This window comes from Juglans regia, chromosome 13 (assembly GCF_001411555.2).
Source record: "Juglans regia cultivar Chandler chromosome 13, Walnut 2.0, whole genome shotgun sequence".
Taxonomy (NCBI): Eukaryota; Viridiplantae; Streptophyta; class Magnoliopsida; order Fagales; family Juglandaceae; genus Juglans; species Juglans regia.
This window is the reverse complement of record NC_049913.1, coordinates 30,280,522-30,296,815: the sequence shown is the minus strand read 5'-3', so window position 1 is coordinate 30,296,815 and position 16,294 is coordinate 30,280,522. Positions and strand designations below refer to the sequence as shown.

The 16,294-nt window shown below is 35.5% G+C and overlaps 1 protein-coding gene and 1 long non-coding RNA gene across 2 annotated transcripts; one reads left to right on the top strand and one right to left on the bottom strand.

Moving 5' to 3' along the window:
* Positions 1–786: 786 nt before the first annotated feature.
* Positions 787–7,393, bottom strand: LOC108994036. Its single transcript, XR_004797930.1, has 3 exons — positions 7,286–7,393; positions 1,883–2,004; positions 787–999 (listed from the first exon to the last, which is right to left on the bottom strand). It is a non-coding gene; the product is annotated as an uncharacterized LOC108994036 (long non-coding RNA).
* Positions 7,394–10,020: 2,627 nt separating this feature from the next.
* Positions 10,021–12,080, top strand: LOC108993981 (glucan endo-1,3-beta-glucosidase). The gene is made up of 4 exons (XM_018969055.2): positions 10,021–10,207; positions 10,379–11,355; positions 11,447–11,780; positions 11,865–12,080. Exons 1-4 carry the CDS (start codon positions 10,126–10,128, stop codon positions 11,885–11,887), a joined length of 1,416 nt encoding a protein of 471 aa, XP_018824600.1. The 5' UTR covers positions 10,021–10,125; the 3' UTR covers positions 11,888–12,080.
* Positions 12,081–16,294: the final 4,214 nt, after the last annotated feature.

Below are 16,294 nucleotides of genomic sequence, written 5' to 3'. Positions count from 1 at the left end.
TATTTCTTTTGTTTGATATGAGTGTATGAGTGTCTTTATGTTATTTCAATGATATATTACTCCTAATATATCATATATTTTTTTAATAAATAGATTGTGTTAAACGTATCATGAAAGCATCATGAATTCCCAACATGTGATTAAAGTTGCATTTTAATAGCCAACCATGTCATTGTATATATCAATGTTACAATCCCACATCGATTAAGTATGTGATTGGTTGATAGTTTATAAACTCCTAAGCACCATTCCCTTGTAAGTCAGTTCTCAACGGTGAGTTCTACCTTGCGGGTTCATGACAATCAATAACTGTCATGAAGTTTTAATTTCTCCGAACATAAAAATTAATGTTCTCCAAGCAAATATGTTCTAAAGTAATAATTATTTATAGACAATGATACACCACCAACTATATTATAACTCAATTACTATTACATATTAAAATATTAATATTTTCTATGTCCTTATCATTATTTTTGTAGTTGCATCAGTTCAAAATAGATAAAATATTCATTTTTTTATATTTAGTTGTTCACAAAATTGTAATATATACACTACAAGAAAAATAGTATTTTTCACAAATTCCAAATAAAACGCCGTGATACCCATTCAGTTTGCCTATTACATCGGCGGGAAAACTTTTGCAGCAATTTATAATCCTCGCACATATTTAATAAATCACCGCTAATAAAATGATATATTCCAACTCACTAATTATTAAATGGCTGGGAAAATAAATTGACGCCACAAATACTCTGAAAGCACACATTTAATGCTCGATGCATTTGCTGCTAATAGAAAGGCAAGAAGGTTTGTAATAACCTTTCCTAACTGAATAAGTTTACAAATTTATGGTTTTATAAAATTTTATATTCACATACGACAAAATTCCTATATCAAACAAAAGTAATCAGCCTTGACCCTTCCATGTCAAAAGTACTAATTTCTGTTCACTTGCACGCAAGCTTGCCAAATGGTGTTTCCAGTTCAAGACTTCACCTGCATACAAAAGATAAAGCATTAATTTTGACACCATTTGGTTCCATCATATTACTCACGATAACTGTAAATTCTGATAATGCTAAACTGCAACTCTTTGATCATTGAACTGCAAGAGGACACATTTTGAGATAAATATATTTATGCATATGACCATAAAGATAACTTCCCAAACCCACACAACCCAAGCACACATAATTCTATTTTTTGTGTAAAGTAAAATTTAAATTTCACATAGATCGTATCTAAACAAACTTAAAGAAATTAAAGTAAAATTTAAAAGTTTAGAGTTTAAAGTAGAAGAAAAATAGACAAATAAATGGGTTACACAATATTTATTGAGCATGTATTGTTATTTAAAATATTCATACAAAAAATATAAATATTGTCCTAATCCACTTTATATGTTACTTATTATATCATTAATATATTTTAGATGCACAAACTTTATGTTATTTTGAGTAGTTTTAGCAAAGTTTGAACTTTAAGCTTGAAATTGGAAAATTTCTATTCAGATTATAATAATCTGTGATTAAAAGGCTAACAAATTCACTCAAGTCGAAACACTATGTTCGAAGGAAAGAAGTTTATGCAAAAAATACCCAAACCAAATCCCCTAGAGCTATTGCTGAGACAGGGATTTACCTCAGGGGTTGGGTTGTGTGGGGTTTGGCCCCTCCCACAAGGCCCTTCCAATCCAGTGCTAAAAGCACACATAATTATATTTATTTTGTTTGATCAACTAATATTTTCATATGGGTCAGATAAATATAACTTCCCAAAACAATCCATATGGTATTGAAACTCAATGTGCTTCAGCAACATACATACGGCAAAGCAGTCATAAATATTAGAAGTCTATAGAGGTATTTTAAAATATTACCTAACATAGCAGGATGATTTTTTCCCCCATACCACAACCCAAATGGAACACCTTTTGCCGATCTTCAAGACGTTCAATTAGCATCTGGGACAGGCTACTCTGCCATTATAATCACATGCAGCCTGCCAAGAACATATACACAAACTAAGATAGCAGAACAATTCCAATTGAAAGTGGCTGTGAAGTTGGAATATAAATTTATGGCCATGGAATCATAAATTTGTTCCCCACTATTACCTTGTCCAAGAGAGTTAAGAGGACTCACTCTCAAGAGAGTGAGAATTTATATAGAGTTACATTAATAGGAAGGGTAAAAATCATAAGTTGCAGTAAAGAGATACCATCATTCGAGTTCATGACAATCATCACTCTCAATGTCGCACTCGCTAGCGTCGCTATGGTCATCTACGTTGTCAATCCCTAATTCCTCGTCAATGCTGTCATCATCAATAAAGACCTCCTCCTCACTTTGATGCTCAGTCGTCGCTCCTAATCCACTTGAGGGATCAACCATAAAATGTGGCTCATCGACTCGATGCAATGGATTGAGCAAAGTTGCCTCTTCTCAGTGATGGGTCCATTGTTTCTGAGTTCAGTGTCATCCTCTTGGAATGCGTCACCATCATAGGATCCATCATCATCATCCTCAACCAAGGTTCTGGGATTGATGTTGTAAACATTCCTATTTGTTATCTTGTGGACGACATGCCAATTACCCCCCAAACTAGGATCTTTTAGGTAAAACACTTGTGAAGCTTGGCATGCAAGGAAAAATGGCTCGTCTTTATACCATTTTCTAGAAGTATTGACAGATGTCAAGTGGTCGCCGAATCGTATCCCCCTTCTCCCATCACTAATGTCCCACCAATCACATTTAAATAAGTAAACCTTACGCCAACCCATATACTGTAATTCTAAGATATCCTGCAATACACCATAAAAGTCAGCCGGCTCTCCCTGATGGTCGCCATGAACAACGACCCCACTGTTTTGGGTGCGGCGATGCATTTCACGTTCCTTTGTGTGAAATCTGATCACATTCATTATACAACCAGGATATGATGCAATCCATGGATCTGGACCACATGCTAATGCATAGATGTCATCAGTCACTTGGACTGGGCTTGTCGCACGTAGCTATTGAATCTACATTTGAAAGAAAATAACACAGTTACAATATAACTCGTAGACAAAAGAGATTTTAATAGGGATACTATATGCTCACTTACATGTTCTTTGAACCACTTTGGGAATTTCATCTGGTGCCTACTGTCGATGTTGCTAGTGTCTTCTTCTTTGATAATATTATAGTGCTCACTACAAAACATAACCATTTACAATGCTAACAAATACATTTAATGAATATAATAGTTATAGAATATTAGAAAGCGTAGTGTACTTACGCAAGGTAGTGCTCAATCTCGACGCAATTGTTAAGCACATACCACCGGGCCCTTGAGAACAGTGCTTCTGGTAATTTGTAAGAGATTGATGACCCTAATGGACGCACCTTTTGCGAGAAAACAGATAAACTTCCTTCAGCTGAAGCTTGAGGAATGTCAAAGTTCCGCTCGACTCGGTTATATCTGGTCTCAATATCGTGGAGGTACATGGAGCAAAATGTCAAGCACTCCACATGAACATATGCTTCAGCAATAGAGCCTTCAGGACGGGCTCTATTTCGAGCGTATCGCTTGAACTTCCCAAGATACCTCTCAAACGGGTACATCCACCTATATTGCACTGGTCCGGCAAACAATGCCTCATCTACCAAATGAATAGCGAGGTGCACCATTATATCAAAAAAGGCAGGAGGGAAAATCATTTCGAGTTTACATAGAATAATGGGAATATCCAATTGAAGTCGATGTAACACTGATAAGGTCAATGTACGTGCACATAATTCTTTGAAAAATGAGCTCAACTCAGTTAATGCTAGACGTATATCCGGTCGTAAATACCCACCAATCACAACCGGCAGCAATCTCTGCATGAAAATATGACAATCATGGCTCTTCATCCCTGTGATTTTTCCATCACTAACATTGACACACCTTGCTAAATTCGAGGCATAACCATCTGGGAATTTAACCTCTGACAACCACTCACAAAAAGTTCTTCTCTCATTTAAATTTAACATGTAACATGCAAGACCCATAGAAGTATGATCACCATCTTGTTCTAAATGCAAATCTTTCCTTATTCCAAGAAGAGCCAAACCCTATGCGCATTGGCAGTGTCCTTACATTTCCCTTCCGTATTCATCAATGTTCCCAAGATGCTATCACATATGTTTTTTTCAATATGCATGACGTCCAAGTTATGTCTCAAACCCAAACCTGCCCAATAAGGAAGCTCAAAGAAAATGCTTTTTTTCGTCCAATTCAATTCATTGGGTGTTCGTTTCCTCTTCTTTGATGCTTTACCAAATTGCACATCGGAGAGACTTTCTAACTGTTCAAGTAAATCCTGTCCCGTAAGGCTTTTAGGTTTCAGGCGATGGTCCTCTTTACCATTAAAAGCACTTTTCTTCTTTCTCCAACTGTGCTCTGGTACCAACCAGTGACGATGACCCATATAGCAATGTTTACGCCCATAGACCAACCACATGTTGTCTGTTTCAACATTACATGTAGGACAAGCCATCTTTCCTTTCGTGCTCCACCCAGAAAGATTGGCGTATGCGGGAAAGTCATTGATCGTCCAAAGCAACGCTTCATGTAGCCTAAATGTTTCTGACTTGAATGAATCATATGTATCGATGCCCTCTTCCCATAATTCTTTCAACTCGGCCACTAGAGGATGTAAAAACACGTCAATATAATTTCCTGGTGCCTTGGGGCCAGGGATTAGTGAAGACATAATCATGTATGGATCTTTCATGCATAACCAAGGGGGCAAGTTGTAAGGCACAAGTAGTACTAGCCATATGCTGTATGGTTTGCTCATGTTATTGAATGGGTTGAAACCATCACTAGCTAGCCCAAGCCTGACATTACGAGAATCATTGGAAAACCATGCATGTTTGGTATCAAATTCTTTCCATGCCCTAGAATCAGCTGGGTGTCTCATGCAACTTGGATCATCTCTACGTTCTTCTACATGCCATCTCATGGCTTCTGCTGTATTTTTTGACATAAATAGTCTCTGTAACCGAGTTTTCAAGGGAAAATAACGCATTATTTTTTGAGGTATTCTCCTTTGTTTACTTTTTCGTGAAACCCATCTAGATGCATTACATTTAGGGCAGACATCTTTGTCAGCATTTTCCTTCCAGAACAAGACACAATCATTTGGGCATGCATGCATCTTTTTGTATGTAAAGCCCAATCCACGCTCCAAGCGGCGAGCCTCATGATATGAGTCAGGAAAAAGGGAATTAGGAAAAGCTGCTTTCAACAGCTTTATAACCATGTCAAACGACTTCACGGTCCAACCACCAACACACTTGATGTGAAGTAACTTGACTATAAATGATAGTTTCAAGAACTTTGTGCATGATGGATAAAGTGGACGACATGCATCGTCTAGCAAACCCTCGAATGTTTGGTATTTTGGAGTATCAGAGGTGTTACCCCCAACATTTGCTTCATCACATGATGAATTTCTAGCCTCATGATCCATAAAGGATCCAACCCGGATGTCATTTAACATCTCGTCTACATTATCAATGTAGTCATCATTACCACTATCTCCATCATCTCCCTCGTCGGACAAATGTGTAGGCAAAGATTCTTCCTCCCCATGAAATATCCATTTGTTATAATTTGGATCAATCCCAGTTATGAACAAATGATCCTCGACCACTCTAAATGGATGGAAAAGCATATTCCGACATCTTCTACATGGACACCTAATGCGATCACTTCCGGGTGCATGCGCTTGAGCCATAGCAATGAATTGTTTAACGCCTTCACCATATTGGTTGGACTGCAATCTATCTTCAATATGCATCCAAGCCTTATCCATCTAAGGCTTGAGAAGAAATTGTAAAAGTTAGTAGATTTATTCTTATGAAAAAAATGTTCACAAAAAAGAAGGTGTTTATGCTTTATCAAAAAAGAGTAGACATGGTCATTGATGGACCATGTTATTGAAAACAAAACTATGTGTCCCAAAGAGAAGTTATGTTAAGGATCGATCAGTCACATCTTTAGGTGTATCAGATAAATAAAGAGAAGATGTTGTTTACTTGGTCCAAAACCTGTTGGGGGGCTTAGATTCGATTCCATATATGGATGGAGGTAAGATGAATCCATGTATATTGAATTAGAAGATGAACCATCAAGCTGTTACCAACAAAATTAAGACATACGTACAGAGATCGATCGAGGACAATATATATAATGGTCGTCGCAAAGTGGGTGCATGAGGAAATAATAATAAACACTAGTAGTAGCAATAATTAAAGTACTATATACCTAATTAACTAATCAAAGACTCGTGGTCATGAAAAGCATGCATGCATTTATCTAACAAATGAAAATTTTGAAGGTTCATGAATGTCTTAATGTTCATGTAGTACTACAAGAAAAAGATGCAAGTTTTAGAAGAAGGGAGCTAAGGAACATATATGTGTGTGTAGTTTTGCTGTTAGTAATAAAACATGTGTAATAAAACATGTCGATGATGATCAGGGCCTGACAAAAGTACTAGTACTACTCATATTTGATCTTAGTTTGAAATGTTTTGACTGCATTGCAAGGTATATACAATAATATGATTGGTTTCCATTGTCAATTGTCAATCTTGGCGACATATATATGGCCATCAGTCAAAGAAAAAATTAATTTTGAGAAGACTCCTTATTTCTCTACTACAGCTTGCATTAATTATTGCATGACCCAGCATGCATGCATCCACTACATATTCCTTGTGCAAATTATGTGGGTTTAGATAAGAGATTAACTATTTTAATTAATTGGCTGATTATGAGCCACCCCACTGACAACTTACATTGAATATAACTAAAACAAACTTGCAAGATGATCAATCCCTTCAGCAAAAGTATATGCTCCAAGAAAATACTTCACGGCCATGTGCATATATATGATGGCTCCCAATTATTCTTTCAGAGTTAAACATCCAAATTAAGCTAATCTGGTCTCATATCCTGGTTCTATTTTCTACAACACATAAGCACTAGTTTTCTGTATAAGAGTTCAATAACTTTTCTATGTTATATACTATCATCACAAATAACGAGAGAAGATGAAGGATTTGTCTTTTGGAGAAACATGTAGAAGCTTGACAATAATATCAGAAAAAAGTCCTTCCCCAATATATAACCTTCCGATCCGAAATCAAGGATTTCAGTCTTCGATCTTAATTTAATACATTTTACACAACCATATCATCACAAATTACAAAGAGAGAAGATGAAGGGAGAAGAGAAAGGCTCACCGTGATGCAAGGGAAATCTGAGAAGGCGTGTACTGGACTGCGCGTTGCACTACAGGGTGGGGACTGGGTGGCTGATTGGGTGAGGTGGCGCCGCAGGGTAGGGACTGGGTGAGGTCGCGCCGAGGGGGGGGGGGACTGGGTGAAGTCGCGCGGGGGCCGGGATGCGGGGCGACTGGGTGAGGTGCGGCAAGGGGGGAGAGGCTCCATTACGGTCAAGGGAGAGAGAGGTGACGTTGGTGGATCGCAGTCGCCGCGAGAGAGAGAGAGAGAGAGAGAGAGAGAGAGAGAGAGAGAGTCGCGGGATTGGGGGTAGGGGAAGAAAGGAAATGGGGGAAATAACGCGCGTATTTATCATCTTTTGCGGCGACATATTATCGCAGCAAAAGTATTCATTTCGCCGCAGTACAAAAGGTGATTTATTTGTGGCGACAATAAGTCGCCGCAAAAATTTATGACGTCATCACAAAAAGTAAAAAGCCGATAAATGTAAAAAAAATTTCATTAAAATTTTTGGGGCGACGTTTTATCGCTGCAAAATACCAAGATGGCTTATTCCGGCGGGAATAAGTCGCCGCAAAAGTTACTTAAAGTCGTTACAAAAAGTAATGACCCGATAAATGCAGAAAAAATTGTGAAACTATTTGCGGCGACTTCTTATCGCCAGAAAAAACCATTTTCTCGCCAAAAAAATCTTTTTTCCCACAAATGTTTACTTGCCGATGAAATATCGTGGGAAAAACGTTCATTCTTTTCCCACGATCAATTTTCGTGCAATAAGCGCTTTATTTGCCACGAGGGCGTGTCTTGAAAAAAAAATTCATAGTAAAAAAGCATATCTCTTGTAGTGACATGCCATCCTACTTTAAAGTAACTCAAGTAGTACCATTGAGACACCACCCATGGTGGCGCGGACAATCACTTAAAATAATGAGTAATAATATTAACATGACAATGCTTTTTATAACATTTTTTTATAACTATGTTTTTAACGGAAAGCATATTTGTAAAACAAATTATAAAATAGTCATACGAGCATCTTTATTTTATAAAATTATTCTTATTTTAAAATATAGTTATAAAAAAGAACTATAAAAAAATATGTTTATTTTATTATTTTTTAAAAAACAGAGGGATTATATTTCTGGAGTTTTGATTGGTCCAGTTATATATTATCCGATTATCGAAGAACTTCTTAGTAAAGTTTGATGGATCCAGTTGTGACCAGACTCGTAATGCACATGCGTTTATAGCAGAGATATTTCTTTAGTTTTGTCAAGAATTATGGTGCTTTATAGGGCCGGCTGTGCCTCATCATGGAAAAAAGCCTAAAATATTGTAACTTATTCTCATCACTAGTTTTAGATAGGACAAGCTTAGGGTCACTTTCTGTCTCACAATATCTTTTCTTTTCTTTGTTCTTTGCTGGGAATGAGAGGCAATTTGAATATCAGCAGCAGCCGTTCTAACCTTGAGTGGGGTGTGTGTGTGTGTGTGTCTCTCTCTCTCTCTCTCTCTATATATATATATATATATATATATGTAGATTATATATATATTGTCTTGTTGCAGTTAGGCAAGCCACCACAAGCATGCTTTAAAAAGAAGACCAGTTATCATAAACTAATCAAACTTGGAATATTGGGATGAATGATAGCCCCCATATCATGAACATTGTATTCAACTGAGTCTAGTTTACCTGTACACTACTTCCAACAATCCTTGATAAAGACAAAAAAAAAAGAGGCCAACTTACATGCTGATATGAGTCATCTACTGCTATATATTCTATTCTTATTATCATAGTTTATTCATGTGGAGTTTTAAAGATTGATAAATAATAATATATTATCATAGTAAAATAAAAATAGATGAAGGTGTAGTATATATAATTTTGGATAGTGAGTTGAGATGAAAATTGAAAGTTGAATAAAATATTATTAGATTATTATTTTTTAATATTATTATTATTTTGGGATCTGAAAAATTGAATTATTTATTATATTTTATGAAAAAATTTTTAAAAAAATTATAATAATAAAATAAAATAAAATAAAACATTTTCACTGTCCGAAGGAGATCTTAATTTGGAGGAGTGCCTACAACTAGCTTCTGTCTATTTATATTTTGATATTGAAGAAAAAATGACTTGAGTATAACTTCTACGAAGTGGGTTTGGCCCAATAAACCTGGTACACCAAAAGTCCAAAACTCAATGCCATGGCCCATAAGAGCGGTACGACATCCTAGAAACAAGAAGAAGAAGTACAAAACATCCAACATCCTGGATTCAACCCCAAGCAATTCTGCAGTACCCATCATGAAAACATAGCATCAAACAGCAAACTTTCGAATTAAGCCCCTACAAAGCAGTACCTGCAGCGACTAGCTGGGTTAAGAAGAGACGAGGCTTTTGTAGTTATGAGTATCTTCTATTTCAATTCGTTCTCCACCATCGTACGAAAAGAAAAGATTATTATTCCCCACACTATCCAACACTCAACCTGGCTAAAAAGCAAGATCCGGTTCCGAGCATGTTGGCTTTGGCAACAAGAAAAATTTCCCCATTTTCAACTACATAGATATCAACTGTCATGATAGAGCTAAAGATAAAGAAGGCAGCTGGCTGCTTTATTTGATTTGTTAGAACAGATTCAAAGGCACATTTAAAAGCAGGCACAAAAAAAATAAAGATCCCTCACCACACATTCAACCATTAGCACAAAGAACTTCCCCAATCATAAAGCAAAGCATCTCAAGGTTACTTCTTCAGCAATGGCTGCTGCTCTTCTGCCTCTCATTGCATCATTCATCATCATCTTCAACTCCTCAACACCACAGCCATGGACAAGGCCAGTACTGACATTGTTTTTGCTTCAATGGTCAGCAAAGTCTTGCTAATCCTTGCATCAACCATCTTCCAAGGTATCAAAAAACTCTAGCTTATATATATATATATATATATGTGTGTGTGTATATATATATATAATATATTTTAACTTGGTGTATTAGATTAATAGAAAAGATAGATGATTCTGGAATGAAAAAATGTATCTGATACTGAAGTTTCTAAACATGCCCTTATTTTGTTTTCAGGTGTAGAAGGAACAATCGGTGTAAATTATGGCACAGTGGCAAACAATCTCCCTCCACCAGCCCAAGTTGCACATTTCCTCTTAGAATCAACCACCATTAACAGGGTCAGGCTCTTTGACGCCAACCCTGATATATTGCAGGCTTTTGCTCACACTGGGATTGAGGTCACAATCACTGTCCCTAATGACCAAATCCCCCACCTTACCAATCTAAGCTTTGCTCAACAATGGGTGAAAACCAATGTAGAATCTTACACACCCGCCACCGACCTAGTCCGAGTTTTGGTGGGCAACGAAGTGGTTTCCACAGCTAACAAGCAGTTAATTGCAAGCCTTGTCCCGGCCATGCAGACGCTTCACTCGGCACTTGTGGCAGCCTCTTTGGAAAGAAGCATCAAGGTTTCTACACCCCATTCTTTGGGCATCTTGTCATCCTCAAGCCCACCATCCACTGGAAAGTTTAGACAAGGCTATGACACCCATGTGTTGAAACCATTGCTCACCTTCCTTCGAGCCACAAACGCACCTTTTATGGTAAACCCATATCCATTTTTTGGCTGCTCGTCTGAAAATCTGGATTATGCTCTTTTTAGGCCCAATCCAGGGGTTCTTGATGAGAACACTAAGCTTCTGTATACAAACATGTTGGATGCACAATTGGATGCAGTCTTTTCGGCATTGAAACTATTGGGATTTGATGACATCGAGATTGTTATAGCGGAAACGGGCTGGCCTTCTGAGGGAGACTCATCCCAGGTTGGTGTTAGCCCAGATAGCGCCGCCGATTATAATTCAAATCTGGTACGGCATGTGATGTCCGGAAACGGCACCCCGCTTATGCCCAACCGGACATTCGAGACATATGTTTTTGCACTATTTAATGAAAATCTTAAGCCCGGCCCAACATGCGAGAGGAATTTTGGGTTGTTTCGACCGGATATGACACCTGTCTATGATGCTGGGATCCTACGGCCCACGGTAGCTGCCGCCGCCGATAATCACCCTAAAATATTTTTGTTAGTCATCATTATGTTTGTGCTTGATTGGTTTGTGGACTTGGCTCTGGCAGGCGAGGTCAACTATTCCTACGAATCGAGGCCCAGATACAAGTTCAACCCCGGGGATCCCACCAATCAGCAGCAGCCCACTTCCCCGGGAGAAGGGAAAACAATGGTGTGTGCCCAAGGCAGGGGCAGACCCAGATGCTCTGCAAAGGAACATAGATTATGTTTGTGGGTTGGGCTTAAGTTGTGGGCCGATACAAGAAGGAGGCCCATGTTTTATGCCTAACACAGTTGGTGCCCATGCAGCGTATTCCATGAATTTGTTCTACCAAGTAATGGGAAGGCACGAGTATGATTGCGATTTTGACCAAACAGGGTCCATCACGGATGTGGATCCAAGTAAGTATCCATATGTATATTTTCTTTTACTTTCTTTTCCTTTTGAGTTTTCATTTATGGGTTCTTTGATTTGTTTTCGAACAGGCTATGGAAGGTGTGTGTATTGAGACAATGGGGTGAATTTTGCAGTGAAAAGTGAAAACCCGGTTGCCATAATTCAGTGTTGCTACATTTTGATTCAGACAGTGTTTCTTGTCATAGATTTGTAGTGTTAGCCAGCCATGATTGTTTTTACATGCTTGCCCAAATTAATTAATGTTTGTAAAAGCTGTAATACATTTGTAATATCACGCTCTTCAGGTTTAGGAATAAAATCATTTTTATAAATTCTTGAGAAAGTCAGAGTGCTATTATTGAACTTGATTAAAAAATATGTTTTTTTTTTCTTTTTCTAAAGTAAGCGCTAAGTATAAAGATTCCTTATAATAAATAGATTTGTTCTGAATTAAAATATTGAAATTATAAATGGGAACGCATGGAATCATTTATTAAAATTTCTCAAAATCTATACCATAAAAATTATAACTTAAAAATATTTATATATGATTGAGGCCACTATCACGCCTCCCTGGACTAAGTCTTGTCCTACAGCTTTACCTTCATAAATATTTTAACCTATGGTTGTTTAAAAATATAAAAAAAAAATTAAAATGAGTCGATGGCTCAATAAGAAACTCATCATAACATAAACATATTTAACATAAGGTTGTGCACTAGCCCCACGTCCCGCGGCTGCAATGAGAGCTGGTGATAGTATTTTGGCATACTATGATGGACCATGCTTGAGTCTGTAATTTGCACATCCACCCTAAAAGTGCATTAGTATCATGCATCTGAATGGTCATCTGATTAACTATTATGAATTTATCTTACACTTGATATTATGAAAGCTTACGTGTTTTATGCCACAAAAGATGCATGAGATGCATAATAAATACATAACTATAATATGTTAAATGAAAAATGATTAATGACATGCTTGCAAATAACATGACATGCGTGATATATAAACATTGGCTTTGAAAGAACTGGCTTTAATAATAATATATATAACTAGCTAACGTATTCTAATCTTAATTTATGATCAAGTTACTTGTCTTGCAACGTTAATCCAATATTTTCAGCATGAAATTGATCACGTGAACTAGAATGAGAGAGAAACATGAGGGATGTGAGAGGAATGTGGCAGTCGACTATTGGCGTGGTGAACGTGGGACACATACGATGCTAGACCAGGTATCTTCGGTTCGGCCGCTGCACTTGCAGGGATTTATGGTTTTTTTTTTTCCAAATAACACACGGAATTGAAATATTTATAGAAAGATTTGGGAGAGAGTATCGACGAGTTCAAGCTCAAGTTGGACTCAGTCGTGATCATTCAAGAAGATAGATTGAATTTAAAAATATGATCTAGAAGTTCATTCAATTTAGGATTCAGATGTAGGACTAGGATTTGGTGTTTGATGGGGATTGGCAAAGTATGTGGTATGTGTCAGTGTAAGTAATATGTGTTTTTTGCAAGTGACTATATAAAAAATAATAATCATACGTTATACAATTGTATATAAAAAATACATGTTTATAAATCATCTTATAAAATAATTTTCTTTTAGATTTTCGTAGTTTGCTAGAGACCTTTATAGAAATAAAAGAAACTGAAATATCAACTTAGGATTTTTCTTTCAAATTAAGCTCAATAACGATCTTTCATGGAATAAAATTCGTCTATAATCATATTTGAAATGAAATTCTTGACAATTTCTTTCTCAATATAAACTAACAAATGATATGCAAAAAACTCATCTTCCATTCGAATACGCAATCTAGTTTTTATAAGTTTCAAGACAAAAAATGCTCACTTAGTAGTAGCAGTAGAAATAGGAAGAGTTAATAATAGACGAATTAACCTGTCAATCAAATAATAAATATTTGACTTTTCTGCATAGCTAAGATAATGTAGACATATCTTGAAAATCTGGATGCGTCAGCACATCAAACTCATAATGTTGCAATTGAATTCTTAAAAGGAATTTTTTTTGCTCAGTAAAATCCTGTGGATAAAACTTCTCAACCAATTTACATATATCATCAATTGTAAATGATTTGTATGCACCCTTTAGGATTTAAAGCAACACTAAGAGCGAGAAGTTCTATTGTATGACCATTAAATCTATTGTTCAATTCTTGCAACTGGAAGTCTATTGTAATAGTAAATATATCAATCCTAAAATAATGCTCCATTGTTGTCAAAGACTTCTCAACTTGACGATGAGATTTGCCTCGAGCTCTAATATAGTGATCATTCATATCTGGAATATCAATTTGGTGTTTTTCACAAAATGATTTAACATCAGTAAACAAAGGCTCCCACACATTATTTCTCAACTTTTGAATGAGTACCTTTATGGTTGAAATTAGGTTTATGGCATTCACAATATCTTGAAAATTTTGTTGTAAAGATTGGCAAAGTGCATTAGTGATTCCCCTGATTTTTTGCATCATGTATAATATTAGAATAAATTCAAAAGATGTTAATACTATATAAGCCGCTTCAGCATCACCATGTTGAGAATAATTTGATCCCTCATTTGAGATAGTATTGATAATTGAGCAAGTAGCATTGAATATCCTCATCAAACTATAAATAAATTGAAAAAGAGATTCTCATCTAGTATATCTAGCTCGTTGAAGCGTACCAATTTGATTTGTCCCTTTTCTAATTTCAATCTCATTGGAAGCGAGCAAACTTTCCAATTTTCAATTTCAGCAATTTGAGCAGATTGTAATTCATCATTACATTTAGAAGAACTAACAACAAAATTGATAATGGATGTCAAATGGACAAATGCATCCATCTCTTCAGGTTGGATTTTTGAAGTCTTAGATGGACGTTCATCAGTGATAGAAGCATCACGTTCCGTTGTTCTCAATTTGTTTATATTTTTCTATACTTTAAGAAAAAAAAATTATAGATCAAGAATAAATCTAAAAATTACCTAATAAGTAATGATATAAAATTGTTATTTTTTTATTTTTTATTTTTTATTTTTTGTAGAGTTTGTATTACTATTAATAAGTGAACAAAAAAACTAATAACAAATAAATTTCACAAAAGTAAGTGAACAAAAAAAAAAATGTCTCTAACAAATAAAATCACTAGAGCACAAAGAAGAGGGTAAGTAGGCCTAACTGGCTAATTTAATACAAGTACTTCCATTTTGCCGACAAATCCACTATTATGAAATTTTTTTTGTTACAATTTGATGTCATATTAGTTTTCTACTCTTAATGTCCAGCTCATATGCTTCATAGAGAAAACAAAATAGAGAGCATGTATGCTTGTAGTTCATCAATGGGTCAAGCCTAAGATAAATTATAATCACCGTGATTCATAAGCTTTTAGATCTATAGATTTAGAATATTAACAATGAAGATGAAATGAAATAAAATAGAATTATTTTTGTAAATAAATAATAATAATGTACATCAATTCATGTTTAGATTAACATATTCAAAATTGTAAATTTAGTGTTATTGATGGGGACTGTTTTCGGAAAAAACCAACCGGCAAATATGGTCTGTACAATTGTGCTTTGGCTCTAGGTTAGTGTTGTAGAGAAGGAGAGAAAAACTTAAAAGATTCGGATTGTGTAATAGAGAAAGAGAGATACAGTGTATCATATATGTGATGGATTGAGTAAAACTGTAAGTGTTTCAGAATGTAAAATCAAAATAAGATTAATCCCACGCCGAAGGCTGTGTTCAAATCAAAAAATGTGTTCAATTATAGCATTTCAAATCACTAGAATTAGATTGCGTTTGGATGTTGAAGTGAGTTGAGTTGAGATGATAAAATATTGTTAGAATATTATTTTTTAATATTATTATTATTTTAAAATTTGAAAAAGTTGAATTATTTATTATATTTTATGTTGGAATTTGAAAAAATTATTGAGATGAATTGAAATGAGTTTATTATCCAAACGAAGCCGGGTGTTTGAGTATTGTAGGATGTTAATAGTCTCAGGGTGTAGGGTGTTAGAGTGCGCCATTGATTTTGCGGCAAAATTGCCAGAAGATAAAGTGAAAGTCATATATATTATATTAATTTTTAAAAAAGTTTTTGGGGTTACTTAGTATTGGGGGAGCGATTTCAGTAAAATATTTAGGGGCTACCTTAGTATTGGGGGTCGTTTCAGTTATACAAAGAAAAATTAATATTATTTATGTTGTATTTGATTTTTAAAAAAAAATTGGGGGGCTACCCTTCTATACAGTTCTGCCTGCAGTAAGATTTGCAGTGACTAAAAATGTGAAAGGAGATTTCATTTAGTAATAATTTTAAATTAAAATAAATTTTTAATGGTTAATCTTTAAATTATAAAATGAATCTATTTCATTCAATAAATAATAAATGAGATTTAACTTAATTAAGCCTAATTAAAATTTCTAATCAATTTTAATAATTTATTATTCGTGAGTTTATCCAATATGGACTATTAAATATAATTTAA